Source organism: Vitis riparia, chromosome 15, assembly GCF_004353265.1.
Source record: "Vitis riparia cultivar Riparia Gloire de Montpellier isolate 1030 chromosome 15, EGFV_Vit.rip_1.0, whole genome shotgun sequence".
Classification (NCBI taxonomy): domain Eukaryota; kingdom Viridiplantae; phylum Streptophyta; class Magnoliopsida; order Vitales; family Vitaceae; genus Vitis; species Vitis riparia.
In genome coordinates this window covers 3,518,352-3,533,311 of record NC_048445.1, presented here as the reverse complement: position 1 = coordinate 3,533,311, position 14,960 = coordinate 3,518,352, and the positions used below count along the sequence as shown (strand labels likewise).

Sequence of the window (14,960 nt, the reverse complement as noted above, 5' to 3'; positions counted from 1 at the left end):
TTGATGTGAATATAATCTCTAGACTTTGTCCCTCAATGGCACATCATGGCAATCATTCGATGAACCACGTATTTTTTTTGGAATAATATGAAAATAGGGTTCAAAGAATGTGTGTTCATGCATGTGCTTTTGCAGCTGTTCTACCAAGCTCTTTTATGACATTGATGTGAAAGTTTTGGTGATGAAGATTTTGAGGAAATTGAAATGAATCGATGGATGATGGATGGTTACAAAAATACTCTTATGGTGAGTGAATTTGGATCCCTGAATAATATTTCTGAAATATCTTCTGCAAGAGCGATGGAGATGGGCCTTTTGTCCTCTCACTCTCACTGCAGGTTCACATTATCATGTTCAATGGTTCTTCTTTCTCTGGAAAAAAAGACAATCCCATGTTTTTTTTTTTGGTAGTTGCATAAGGTTGATTAGTTTTCTCTTTATGGGAAAACCTTGGAAACTTTTTCATGTACAAGTTGAATTCAAAAGAAAATGCCATTATCGAATCATACATTGAAGATATGATTCTTTTGGATATTTTTGTCTTGTTCTGAAGTAAAATGTGCCTACAAAATTAAGAGCACTTCATACATATATAACGTGAGGTCCTCGTGATTTTATACATGTACAAAGTTAAAATTAATTTATACATATATAGTGTCAAAAACCTTTTTTCTTATTTGTAGAATATAAAAACAAAAAAAAATAGGCCCATTTGGCCAGATTTTTTAAAACTTGTTTTTAAAAATTATTTTTTATACTTTAACTTTAAAAAAGTTTTTAAAAACAAATTTAAAAAAAAAAACATGATTCATATTTTCTTTTAGTTTTTAAAACTGTTGAAAATAATTTTCATTTATTCTTTAAATATTGTTCTCTATTTCACTTTATTTTTAAAAATGGTTTCAAAATAACAATGATCAAATAATATTAAAAAATTTTAAAAATAGTTTTCTGTTTTAAAAATAAAAACTATTTTTAAATCGGCCAAACAAGCTCTTATTTTATGGAGATTTCTAAAATCTTATTGGGTTTGTTATAGGTATAATTTATTTATTACATCAATTAAAAAAAAAAAACAAGTGATATTACTTACCACTATTTACATAATTTTTGTGGTAGGAGATTTCCAAGCGATGGGAAACCATTTTCCTTTTGCCTTTTGAAATGTGGTCATCATGACTAGCCTCAAGGTACCCCATCCGTTAGAAAGTGGAAATATTTATTAAAAATAAAACAAAATTAGAAAATAAAAATGAGAAAAGTGAATCCAATGCTCTTGGTTGGGTGGTCATTCATTAGATGTGATATGTGAGGATTCGCACATGAGAAAAAGGGATTTGAAATTCTAAACTTTCAACCACAGAAATTGGATAACAAATGGGACGTAATTGGTTATTTTGATTCTTCCTTGATCCCATCGCAGGGAAAATCTTTTCCACCATTGGAAATTTGGAATCCAAGAAAGTGAGAATTTCATTGGGCCCACACAACTTTATGGGCCTTAACTCTTTCATTTTTTTTCCTTTTTACCATGAATATTCTTCACAATTAATTTGTCGGCTAAGGCTACTTCTAAAACAAGGTGACTACAAGAATTTAAAAATAATTACATTTCTATATGTTAAAATTATATTATCCGGTTAAAGGGCATATAATATTTAAATCATATCAGAACTTATTCATAATCCTGATGTGAAGATTTGTTTAATTCTATAAGAGGTATCTATTTGTTTTACTCCTACAATTTCATGTAACACAACAAAAATGTTGTATCTATATAATAAATAATTGTAGTATTTCACATTGAATGAAAGAGAAATGTTCAACACTATATGATTATGAATTTCTTTTAATTTTGTAGATACGTATTAAAACCATGAAACGAACAAAATTTATATGATTAAAAACAGATCATTAAATAATAAAAAAATACAAAATTATCTTTCAAAAATTAAATATAATTTTCGTATCATCAAATATATTATAGATAAATTAAAATGCATGTAAAATCTAAGAAATATAAAATTTACATCAATTCAAGCTTTAGTAATATTTAAATGATATAAGTTAAAAGGGCTATGCCAATATCATCTCGATTTGCTTTCTTGATAGATTTTTATCATCAAAATAATAATCATCTCAAGATAATAACTTTTCTACTCTTTGATTATGAAATTAATTTAGAAAAACAAAATATCATTCATTAAAAATCCATGCAAAAATCTAAGAAAGATTAAGAGTGTACAGTAATTTAGAAAGTGTTTCTAATTTTTTTAACACTTAAAAATTTTCATCTTTCAAACATAAAAATAAATAAATAAATAAATAAAAACACTTCTTAAAATCATTACCAAACACACTCTAAACCTCTTTTGCATTTTTTAAAACTTGTTTTTAAAATATAGAATAGAAAAACAGCTTTTAATTATTTTTCAAAAATAAGAATGTTTGATAAAATATTAAAAAAAATAATGCTTTATTTTTATTGTATAAAATTTTATAAATTTAATTTATAATAAAATCATAATCAAGTTAAATCTTATTAAAATAATAATAATTTTTATTTATTTTTTATTATATACAAATTAAATTATTTAAAAATACATAAATTTCCAATTAATTTTAATTATATTTAATTTTCTTTCCAAAACCAAACATAAAAACATCTAAGTAACATATAATACAAAACTTTGTCCATATCATCACACAATTGAATTTTTATTTATTTATTTAGTATTAGTTTCTATAAATTCCTCAACTAAGATCTTAATTTCTTACATGTGAGTAGTAGAGGATGGAAGTTACGTTCACATCATTACAAGATTTGTAATTTTGGATGAATTCTTTTTTATTATTTTTAATTAAATTTAGATGCAAAAAATGGTACTACATAAGTAAGAAGATTACGTAATCAATGACTCAATCACACCTTAAAAAAAATATTAGCATGCATTATTTTATAAATGGGTTGGACAAGAATTATAAAACAAAGGTGTACACATGCGGACGCTCAATTAAATATAATTTAATTAGCATAGATGCTCTAATAAATTACTTCCTTTTCAATCAGGGTTTCGAATCATTTTCTTTTTTCTTTTTTCTTTTTTTTTTAAATAAAAATAAATTATATCAATAGTTTGTAATGCTAATAAATTTTAAAGAAGGTTTTATCCAAGTTTTAAATAATTTTAATTAAATAATAAATTTTAGCTTTTTAGAAAAACCCTAATGTAAGAATAAGGATAAGATATTTTATTGTATCGAAAAATTTTATAATATTTTTTTAATATGATACTAAATTTTTAATCCAAGTTTTTTATATGTATAATTAAATTTAGACCATTGAATAAAATTTATATATTTAAGGGTGAGAAACTTACCTATAAAACATAATAAAAAAATATATATAAAAATAAAAATAAAAAACTATAATGAAATTATTACACAACGACGAGAATAGACAATAATAATAAAAAAAACGTAATAATAACAGATAGATTTACATGGAAAACCTTAAACAAGAAAAACTAAGTGTAAAATAAAAGGAAATCCAATATATAAAAAATTGGTACAAAATGGGAGAATTACGAATGATTATTGCAAAAACATGATCATCATAAGCCGAAAACTATACCCTTAACAAAATCAATGATGGGTTACGAGATTGGATCGACCTTTCAAAAATTTCATAATTATAATTTTATTACCGTGAACTTTTCAAGTTCGAATAAAATTTGGGATTACCAAACTTTAACAAAATCTACCATAATATGTATACAATAAGTATATAATGAAAAGTAGTTTTTTTTTTATATTATAGAAAATTTATATTTTATACTTAATGGCACTTTGATGATGCCATAATTGTCCTTTTTCTTAACACATTTTGTTTAAAATCAAAGAGGGAAACTAGTTGGCATTAGAAGGGCCACTAATCAAGAAAGTGAACACGTGGATGTGTGATTTCCATGTTGTCAGAATAAATAAAAACCAAGACAAAGTCAACCATTAGGAGAACCTGGTCTAGTGGTTAAGAACAATAAGCTGTCATGTTCATGAAGATGCACCCTAATCTTTTTAAGTTATTTTGAGACAATTATACACTTTATTTGATGCTAAAACTTGGGACCCATTAAGGGGATTTCTACTTTAAGAAAGATTTAGGGTCACTAGTAGTGGCATTTGAATGTGTGGTTGGCTCCCTAGAAAAATCAAACACCATTTGTGGAAGATTAGGGTGAATTAAAACATCATTTTCATGCCTAGGGTATTCAATGATTGTGTAAATCAGTGTGATATTGATATTTTCTTGTGAATTTTGGCCAAAAAGAGAAAAGAAGCAAACCTTTTGTAGACTTTTCTTCTTCTTCTATTTTATGTTCGGTGAAAACAAGCAAATTTGATGGGGAAAAAACAAAGCAAACTAACCTTATTTTAGGTTTCTTGAGACCGGAAAGTAATAAGGTGTTTAACATACTTTTGTAGTCAAAATAATAATATATAATATATGGGGGTGACAATATGTGTTAGTGGGTCGTTTTCATATTGTGTCAAAATCTAGATATTCTAGTACAGAGCTCAACTTAAACCCGACATAAATGGTAATTGTGTCGGAAACATAAATCCTAATATTATCTAATTATTAAATAGGTAATATATCATATAACCTATTTAGCCTATTTAATAATTAGGTTTTTTAATTTAATAATCAGATTGAGTTGAATAGTATATATGTATATGATTAATATCTCAACCAAATTTGTTTATGATTCAATTGACTTATTTATTTAAAAATAAATTTAAAATAAGTCAAATATAGATTAAATAATTTAGATGTAATTAATTTAATAACGAGATTATTAGATGGATAAATTCGGCTCAAATTCACGTTATTTAGATTGACAAAAAAAATTATATATTTATTAAATGGGTTATACAAGTGGATACTAATTTAATCCAAACTTATTTGTACTCAACTTAAACTTATGAAAAGCGTGTTGGGTTCATGTCGCGTTAGCGAATCATATTAAACTTTGTTACCCCTAATCATATAGATTTTTTTTAAAATAAAAATATATACTAATGTATTATGTAGTATTAGAGAATTTTGCATAATTAGTATTACCTAATAAAAACAAATAAGAATTATTTTTTAGTATGTCAAAGAGATTTTGTCTAATAAGAATTAATGCTCCTATAATAATCTACAGGCCTTTCTTCCTTCCATGTCTTAACAATTTTTTATATCTTATTCTTTAGCTATAACTTTCAAAAAAATTTAGGCCATGATCAATTCTTGGAAAGTAGCGGGGAAAGAAAAAAATGTTAAGAAAAAAAAAAAAAAAAATATATATATATATATATATATATATATATATATATTCATGTTTGGCTTCACTATGAAGAAAAATGTGAATAAAAATTAAATATAATTAAAATTATTAATATATTTGTATATTTTTAAATAATTTAATTTATATATAGTTCTTGAAAAAAAAAACTTAAAGTAATATATAAAAATAATTTATTAATTTTAAATCTATTTTTTTAAATTGTTTTTCACTTTTTTTTTCTAATTTTTCTCTTTATTTTATTTCCCTTGTATTTTATTTTACTTGCATTTTCCTTCAAACTTTTTGAAAACCAAACACAACCTTATAGTATTTTATTTTATTCCAAATTAGAAATATTGAGCAAAGATCTTCTACTTATATTTTATTCATGATTCCCATGTTTGTAGCTTTCAATTATGTGCCTTGAGCATAAATGACACAACAAAATATCACTGTCTATATACAATTCATATAAAAAATTAAGAACATTTTTTTAAATATAAAGTAAAAAATCTTATGTAAAAACTATTGATTTACCTTAAGTCCTTAATATTTATTTTAAATTTTTTAAAATTTGAGATAGTAGTTGTATTTTTTGTGATCCATCAAATTTGAGATTTATATTCACAAAAATAAATAAATAAATAAATAAATAAAATAATGTTGACATATGATGACATTGCCACAACATTTTGTGATCCATGAATATGTGTAAGAATATAAGCCCACAAACCTCCCAAAAGAAAAAGGTTGATGGCACATACAATGCGGTTGGGCTAAGTGGGGTTATGTATTATTGATATATAGTTAACCAATAATAACAAAGACATGATTTGAATATAATATTTTTTCACACACAATCATGCCTCTCATGTGCAAAACATCCCTACCTCCTTCTCCCCCACCTTTTTTTTTAATTTATCTTTTTGTTATTGCTATTTTTAGCCTATTCTCCTCATCTCTACTACCAAATGCTTTTCTTCAAGCATTTTGTCCTATGACTCAATCAATTTTCAACTACAACCCCATTTGATAAATATTAGAATATTGCTACATTTTCACAATTTTTTTAATATTTGATTTCATTGTGAAGCATACAAAAGAAAATAAAATATAATAAAAATTAATAAAAATTTTATGTTTTTAAAATTATTTAATCTTTACCCAGAAGATAAAAAATAAATAAAATAAATTTAAAAAATAAATTTAAAAAAGTATATATAAATAATTTATTAATTTTAAATATATTTTATTTCCATTTTGATAAACAAAGATAACCTTTTATTACTTTTTATATTAAGTATTCAATATTTTCAATGTATCATATCAGTATGATGTGGCATAATCTTTCGTTTGAATTACATTATGTGTTTAAAAAAAAAAAAAAATAGTAAAAAATATCTTATTAGCAAAAATTAGAAATAAATATTTGATCATTCAAATTTTCTTTAGTTATTGCATTTACCATTTTTTTTTCTTCACCTATATACATAGTTTATTTGAATTAATTTTAATTTATCTATTAAAAAACCATTTATTTTTTATATACCCCAAGTTATATTTATAATAAATGATTGAAAATATTTGTTGAAAATGATTAAGGAGTGGTAGGGTAAGTGCATTGCCTAAAAAGCCCTTGACAACAAAGTAGCAATACATTTCTCAAATTAGAAATATTTTCACTTTTTTTTTCTTTTCTTTTAGTTTATTTACATTTTTTTTCCTCTTATATTCTATTCTCTCTTGGGTTGTGTGGTATCATACGCCAAAATGTATCATTATCCATGAGCAATGACTTAGATAGGAAGTTTGATAAATACAATTTAGAATTTTCTCTTTCTAGAAGTTAAATACAACTTCTTTAACTTAGCATTTTCTTAATATGTCACTTAGAATTTTCTCTTTCTAGACATTGTATTTATCCTATTCAAATGTTCAGATATAATTAATACAAAGGTCAATGCCGTCAATGTAGAAAAGGCCATGGTCATAAGGTCATAAGGTCATAAGGTCATATGGTCATAGTCAAAACCAGAGGAGTCACCAACCCCACTTGGCCCACAAGAGCCCACATTTGACCCCAACACCCACTAGTCATTTTCTTTACACACCTTGTCCTTTTTAATTCTCTTTTGTTTACCCCAAAATAGTAAGAATAAAAAAAAAAAAACCAAAACCAATGGGAATTTACATAAATCACCAAAAAGAAACCTACCATGATTCTAGCTTTCCTTTACCTAACCCTAATGTTCAATCCATTTGCCTTGGCATTTGGCATTAAGTATCATATCATGACCACACTCCATTATCTTCAATTATTTTTAAGGTATATATATATATATTTTAAGTAGAAAAAAAAAATCCACTTTGTGATTGAATAATGTTAAAGAATAAAATAATCATTAATACTTAATTTGAAAAAATCTTTTCAAATCATTATTTTATAAGAAATATATGGAAAATGCCCCATGACAACAATCACCCAAAACTCGTTCAATTCTATTTTTTCTTCTTATGAGTTGAATAATTCAAATATTTCTAATACTCTATTAGAATTCTACATTTACTTTGTATTTATTTTGATTTTTTTTTTCTTTATTTTTCTAAACTTTTTTTTTTTTTTTGTGGGACAAATAATTTGTACATTTAATTCTTTCAAATTAGAACTAATTAGCTATTATCTCAAGGTTTGGTGAAAATTTATACATATATATAGGGACATTATAGTAATTTTATATCATTGCAATTGTCTTGATAACATTTTTAACTTTTTAATAGTTTTATTAAAATTATAAAAAAGGAAAAAAGGTTAATAAAAAATTATGACATCTAATAATAGAAATGCTTTTGACTATAAGAGTGTGCATAACAATGTTTTTAATTAAATCATTTTTAATACATGTATTTTTTTAAAAAATATTTTTAAGAGAATTATATGTCAAATATTTTTTTAGAAAATAGTACAAGAGAATTTTAATGTTTGGTAAATTTTGTCAAATATTTTTTTTTTAGAAATACTTTTTAAGTTGAGTCACTATTAGACAGACTTGAAATACATTAAATATTTATAATAAATAAATAAAATTATACTACAAGATTATAACACTAATCACATGTATCGTTATTATATATATATATATATATATATATATATATATATATATATATATATATATATTGCATTTGAATGTAATATTAATGACATCTTTAAATGTTTTTCCAAACTAATTGAAAATAATTTTTGTGAAGTAGCATTTCTTTTAGTGGTAAAAGCAAATTCAAGTCATTTCTTTATGAGGAATATTTTAAAAAAGAAATAAAAAAGAAAAAGGGAAGAAGAAAGTGAAAATCTGTAGGGGGGTGAAATAGTAATTAATGAAAGGGAGAGAGAGGCAGCAACAGTACAGTGGTCACACGAACTCACCTCTCCCCTCCTCTCTCGAAATCTCGTTTCTCGGTCCATTCTTCGCTCCTCTCGAGATATCTCTCTCCCCCCACCACCACCCCCCCTCTCTCTCTCCTTCTTCCTTGCTTTTTTAATAATGATTTTGTTTTCTCTCTCATTCCTCTGATGAGAGAAAGAGAGAGAAACAAAAGCCCACTTGCAGAGCTGGAAATATCGATGCAAATTTCAATTTGCATTTCAATTCTTAGTATCTTTGGGGTTAGACGGACTTTTCATCAGAGCCCCAGGTGTGCCAACTCTTGCCACAAAATGGTTTTTTTTTTTTGTTTTCCTTTTTAGTTATTTATTATTGTTGTTATTTATTTCTTTATTTATCTCATTAGTGCCTCAATTTATGTTATTCTGATTGGTTGCATCATTTTTGATTTGTGCATGCTCGGACAATTGATTAAATACGTTGGTATTCCTTTGTCTCTGATCTGTGTGTAGATTGTCGTTTTGGGATTAGGGTTTGGTTCAAAATTGTTCGTTTTTAGAAATTATATATTGCCAGGTTCAATGGGTCTGAATTGGGATCTGTGTTTTTGGGTTCAAAGTTTGTGGGTTTTGATAATGGAGTGATCGTGGGTTTTTGTTATTTGTTTGTGGGTTTTTAATATTTTGTTGTTTTATGGTGTAGGGAGTTTGGGACATGACCTAGGGTTTTGGAAGATTGACATTTGTGGGGGTGTGTGAGTTCATGGGTTTTTCTCCTAGTAAATGATGGGGAGTTTGAGTGAAGAAGAGGATCAATTCTTTGACACTCGGGAAGACATAACTTCGGTGTCCGATTCTGGCTCGGATTGCCAGGAGAATCTCGATTCTGAGTGGAGGAACACTGATTTTGTATCTGGCAGTTTCGGGTGTGAGGTTTGGATTAAGAACCCAGAAAGCATTCGGGAAAGACGTACTAAGTTCCTAAAATGGATGGGATTGGGGGTAGATCATGTGGTGCGTGAAGTCCCTGAAGAATTGGTTTCTGCGGAATTGAAGGGCGAGATTGATAGAATTACAGAAAACAGTGGGGCTATTCTAGGAATGTCGAGTTCTGATGATGGGTTTTCATCGAGTCAGTCTTCTATGTGCTGGCCTAGTGATGCTCAAGATTTCTTGGGTGGGTCATTGGAGGAGAATTTGTTCTGTAGAATTAGGAGTTTGGATGATGGGAGGGAGTTTATTGTAGATGAACTGGGGCAGTACGGCACGCTGAGTAGACTCCGTGAAGTTGGTTCAAACCGGGTGGTTACTATTGAAGAGTTTGAGAGAACTCTTGGACTGTCCCCTCTGGTACAGAAAATGATGCGAAAAGAAGTTGAAAAGGCTTGCAATCCTGTGGAGGCAGCAAAGCGTTGCAGGAGGGGGTGGTGGAGGAGATTAGGCGCTGTGGCCTGCATTGCGAATTGTCCAATTGAAGTTGGTAAATTTAAGCCAAATGGTCCATATCCTATTCTTGGGACCAAGTCTCAAACCGTTAAAGTTCGTCCTTACAGGAGGCGATCCAAGGAATTATCAGCTCTTTATATGGGGCAAGATTTTGTGGCTCATGAGGGTTCAATCCTAACAATGAAGTTCAGTCCTGATGGGCAGTACCTGGGGAGTGCTGGTGAAGATAGAGTTGTACGTGTATGGCTGGTGACAGAGTCAGAGAGATCGGATGGGTTTGACGCTCCAGATGTTGATTGTTCATATGCATACTTCACATTAAATCATCTTTCTGAATTAGTCCCCATCCATGCAGATAAAGAGAAAAAGGGTAAACTAAAAACTTTGAGGAAATCATTAGATGCAGCCTGTGTCATTTTTCCTCAGAAAGTTTTTCAGATATTGGAGAAACCACTCCATGAATTCCATGGGCACTGTGGTGAGGTCCTGGATATCTCGTGGTCTAAGAATAAGGTTTGTTGTTGCATAGCATATTGACTTATTTCTTTTATTCTACCTTAATGAATTGGGCTTCTCATTAAGATTTTATTTTGTGCAGTATCTTCTGTCGTCCTCCGTTGATAAAACTGTTCGCCTGTGGCAAGTGGGATGTAACCAATGCCTTAAAGTTTTTTCCCACAATAATTATGGTAAGCCTTTTTCTGCTACTGCATCTCTTTGTCATGCATGTATGGTTACAGAGATATCAGTTTTCTACCCCTCCTTATTGCTTGGTCTTTCTGTGATACAGTTACATGTGTTCAGTTCAATCCTGTGGATGATAATTACTTCATAAGTGGTTCCATAGATGGAAAAGTACGCATCTGGGAAATCCCTGGTGGTCAAGTTGTTGATTGGACTGATATAACAGAAATAGTCACAGCCGTGTGTTATCGCCCTGATGGAAAGGTTGGTGTTTTCTTGTGTTGCCTCTTTGTTGAAATGGTAAGTAGCATCAGAAATCAGAAGGGATTTTGAGTGTGCTATCTCCTATTCTTGCAGGGCGTAATAGTTGGCTCCATGACTGGCAATTGTCGCTTTTATGATGCATCAGGTATGTGGTCGGTTTCACAGAGACCTCTTACAGTAGCCAATTGCATGTTTACTGGAATCTTTGTTAGTGCAAATTGAGATGCCTTAGGGTATAAATAAATCTCTATGCTTGCTAGCATTGTTTTATTGTTGAATTGCTGGTTATTGTACAGAGCTTATGCTATTTGATATCTTTAATTGTTTGTCCTCATCAAATTTAGAAAATTTCTTAATGAGGTTTTGATAAAATTTGATATTGCTGGATTTTTGTTTCCAATGTTAGACCAAGATAAAAATCGAATCTTAGACAAAAACTTAAAACCTTTCCTTTTACATTTTCAAAAGTGATATCCAGCTCTGTGGGCCAGATTCAGAGGATATTCTTATTGATATGCATCTATTTTCATTTTCCTTTTGGTAAATGATATGCTAAATAATGCTGGTGAATTTAACTTTGGAGCCCTCTTATTGCCATGATTAGGCATGTGTTGGTATCAAAATTGGCCTATTTGTCCTGTGGATAAGTTCATTGATTTGTTTGTTGATTTTGGTAATATAACTCTATGAAAACCAAAAAAGAAACACAAAAAATTATAGGGATGAATTGCTAATGGAAATTTCACTAGTTATCGATATGTGTTCTGCGTTTTATTGCTTGCTTGCTGCAGTGTACTGATCTGTGATGAAATGCCCAAACACTGTTAATTCGTCACTGGAATGCCATCAAGCTTAAAAGAGTACTTTATTGCTGGAGTTGACATGATTATATTTCAGAAGGGTGGAAAATTTGAAATACAAATGTTGAAGAACCAAATAATTCAATCCATACATGAGATGTCAGTCTATGGGATCTTCCCTTCTTTAGGCCTCCTTTTTTTTTCCTTTTAACAGGACCTCAATGTTTCATATCCATGTATCATAATCCAATCAGTTACAACTGGTTTAGTTGTAATTTTCTGTGTGTGTGTATATATATACATATAACTGTTGCCCAAGTTCTATGAAACTCACTGGAGAATAAAGTTTACTTTGACAATCATCTGCATAAAAAAGGACTAATTAATTTCTGATATATCAGTTTCAGCTTGTCTCTTTTGAGTTACAATGGTTGCTCAATATCCCAAATTGGATCTCTGTATGAAAGATGATTTATTATATATGACAGGGGAGCATTACCTTGGAGAGTGCTAACTGCTCTCTTTTTATGGATCAGATAATCGTCTACAACTGCATGCTCTAATATGCTTACAGGGTAAGAAGAAGTCCCCATTCAAGAGGATAACAGGCTTTCAGGTATCGCGCCTTTCATTTGTTTCTTGTCCTTGTCCTTCATTATTGAGGATTTATTTTATATTTGAAATTCTCATAATGTTTTGCTTTCCACTCACCAGTTTTCTCCAAGCGACCCAAGCAAATTAATGGTCACATCTGCAGATTCACAAGTTAGAATCCTAGATGGGGTTGATGTGATCTGCAAATACCGAGGTGGGTGATTGTTCCCTTGATTTGATAAGTTCTATGTTGGTTGCCTACATAAAGGCCACAACAACCGTAAATTTTTTCTTTCTTGAACATTCCATATCTTGCAATTCCTTGACTGTCCTTGTTAACATGTACAATTACTGGAATATCAAATCCAGAATTTTGGAATCTGCGGTTCTTATCTTGAAAACAGAGAAAATCTATCAGGCCATTAATTTATGGTGCATTATTTTCTTATGTTCTGTCTTAAAATCTGAATTGTTTAACATTGTTCTTTATTTCTGATATTTCTGCCTCTGTATTTAGGCCTCCGTAATGCAGGAAGTCAGATATCTGCATCATTCACCTCAGATGGAATGCACATAGTTTCAGCAAGTGAGGATTCTAATGTCTATGTGTGGAACTGCATCAGCCAGGATGTACCAGTGCATTCTCAAGCAAAGAACAATTGGTCTTGTGAGCGCTTCTTCTCAAACAATGCTTCAGTTGCCATACCTTGGTGTGGGGCAACATGTGGAAACTCTATTTTCTCAAATATATCTGGAGCATTTCCATCTCCTAAGCTTTCTGTAAACCTGCCTAGGTCTGACCCAGAAAATAAACCACATCAATGCCACTTGGGTGAGAGCTCAAGTACCATATTGCCATTTTCTTCCCCTGATCATTTCTCTGTGGGCCATGGATTTTTCTCAGAGTCTTTGCCCAAGGGATCTGCAACCTGGCCAGAGGAGAAGCTTCTCACTCCCAGCTCACTGGTTGTATCATCTGCAATGTGCAAATCTCAGTGCAAGTTTCTGAAAACATCTTGCCAGAGCATGTTTGGTTCTCCTAATGCATGGGGATTGGTGATTGTAACAGCTGGCTGGGATGGGAGGATTAGGTCATTCCAGAATTATGGACTACCAATTCGTAAGTAAACCACTGAGGCAGCCTTAGCACATTTTAAAGAGATCATTCCTATTGGAATTTGTCACTGATTTTGGCCAAATATGGGATCACATCATTCTGTGTGCAGCAATGTCAAACCAGAAATGGCGGCCAAAAATTATTTAATGTTGACTGATTTTGCAAAATGGAAGACTCGATTTCAGCAGCATCCACTGCCACAGCCGGTCATGTCCTAGTACATTGTATGCACGTGCATCAGATAAGACGGCATATGATAAGATGTGAGAGACATCTTGGTTCTTTGGTGGGCCAGCAAAGACGTGAAGGTGTACTGCAAGGGGATAAAACTTCAACAGGGATAGAATTGTTCCATTCATTGTGAAGTTCAGTTGCCTGTCAGCAAATGGCACTGGTTAGTTTTTGACTGGATTTCTTATCCAGTGTAATTATACCATTCTTTAATTTATTTGCCTAGAGAAGTTAATGGCTGCAAGCCTGAAAAGAACCGGAGGGTCACATCTAGAAGGCCCACTTGCGGTTTATATATTTGTGCATAATTGAGGTCATTGGGACAGAGGGGGATTCACTTGCTAAAATGGTGTGGTGGAAGGGAAGCTAGTGTTTGGTAGTTAATTCAGGAAAATTGGTGGGATCTTCACCTTTCGTGATATGTTGGATGGTTGAATAATTGGCTTGCTTGCCTGCCAAGTGGCGCATTACCCTCTTTTGGACTTTTATGTCGGTGCATTGCCTGTTGCCTGCACTGACAAAGTGGGATAGTGGCATTTTCAAATCGTTTAGTTGGTGTGATGGAGCTTTGCGCACCATTTTCAAGTCGGTGATTAGCCTGTGTGATGGAGCTATGCACTGGGAATTTCAGTTTATCTTGCCATCCTAATCTTTTGATCTGGGAGGAGGATCTTCACGTCTTGGGCATTGAGGATGATATAGCTTACCTCAAGCCCTCAAGCCCTCAAGCCCTCAAGCCCTTAACCCTGCCTGTCTTGGAGATACTTCCTAATCTTTTGATCTGGGAGGAGGATCTTCACGTCTCGGGCATTGAGGATGATATAGCTTACCTCAAGCCCTCAAGCCCTTAACCCTCTGCCTGTCTTGGAGGTACTTCCTAATTTGTCTCTCTAATTGAATTTTCAAGCTTGTACTTTCATTTTTGGTTATATTTAGATGCTTTCGGTTCTCAAGATTTCTTAATGAGAAAAAAGCATTTCTCTTAATATATATCGATGCAATTGTAATATACTCCTGGAAAGGAAATTTTTTTGTTACTACATCGGTGTAGGGACAGCCTCAAATTATACTTAGTCCCATAATATATGTACCTCCACACTTCATTGAGA

The 14,960-nt window shown here is 30.6% G+C and overlaps 1 protein-coding gene across 1 annotated transcript; it reads left to right on the top strand.

Annotated features, from left to right (window-relative positions):
• Nucleotides 1-8,825: 8,825 nt before the first annotated feature.
• LOC117932228 (WD repeat-containing protein YMR102C-like) lies at nt 8,826-14,960 on the top strand. The gene is made up of 9 exons (XM_034853359.1): nt 8,826-9,026; nt 9,419-10,674; nt 10,760-10,850; nt 10,952-11,109; nt 11,203-11,254; nt 12,446-12,525; nt 12,624-12,717; nt 13,021-13,623; nt 13,730-14,960. The coding sequence occupies exons 2-9, from the start codon at nt 9,499-9,501 to the stop codon at nt 13,765-13,767; spliced, it is 2,292 nt and encodes a 763-aa protein (XP_034709250.1). The 5' UTR covers nt 8,826-9,026; nt 9,419-9,498; the 3' UTR covers nt 13,768-14,960.

Coding starts and splice junctions, on each gene's coding strand:
- LOC117932228 (XM_034853359.1), top strand. CDS start 9,499: ATGATGGGGAGTTTGAGTGAAGAAGAGGATCAATTCTTTGACACTCGG. Junction 11,255..12,445: donor TCGCTTTTATGATGCATCAG/GTATGTGGTCGG, acceptor TTTATGGATCAG/ATAATCGTCTACAACTGCAT. Junction 12,526..12,623: donor AGAGGATAACAGGCTTTCAG/GTATCGCGCCTT, acceptor TCCACTCACCAG/TTTTCTCCAAGCGACCCAAG.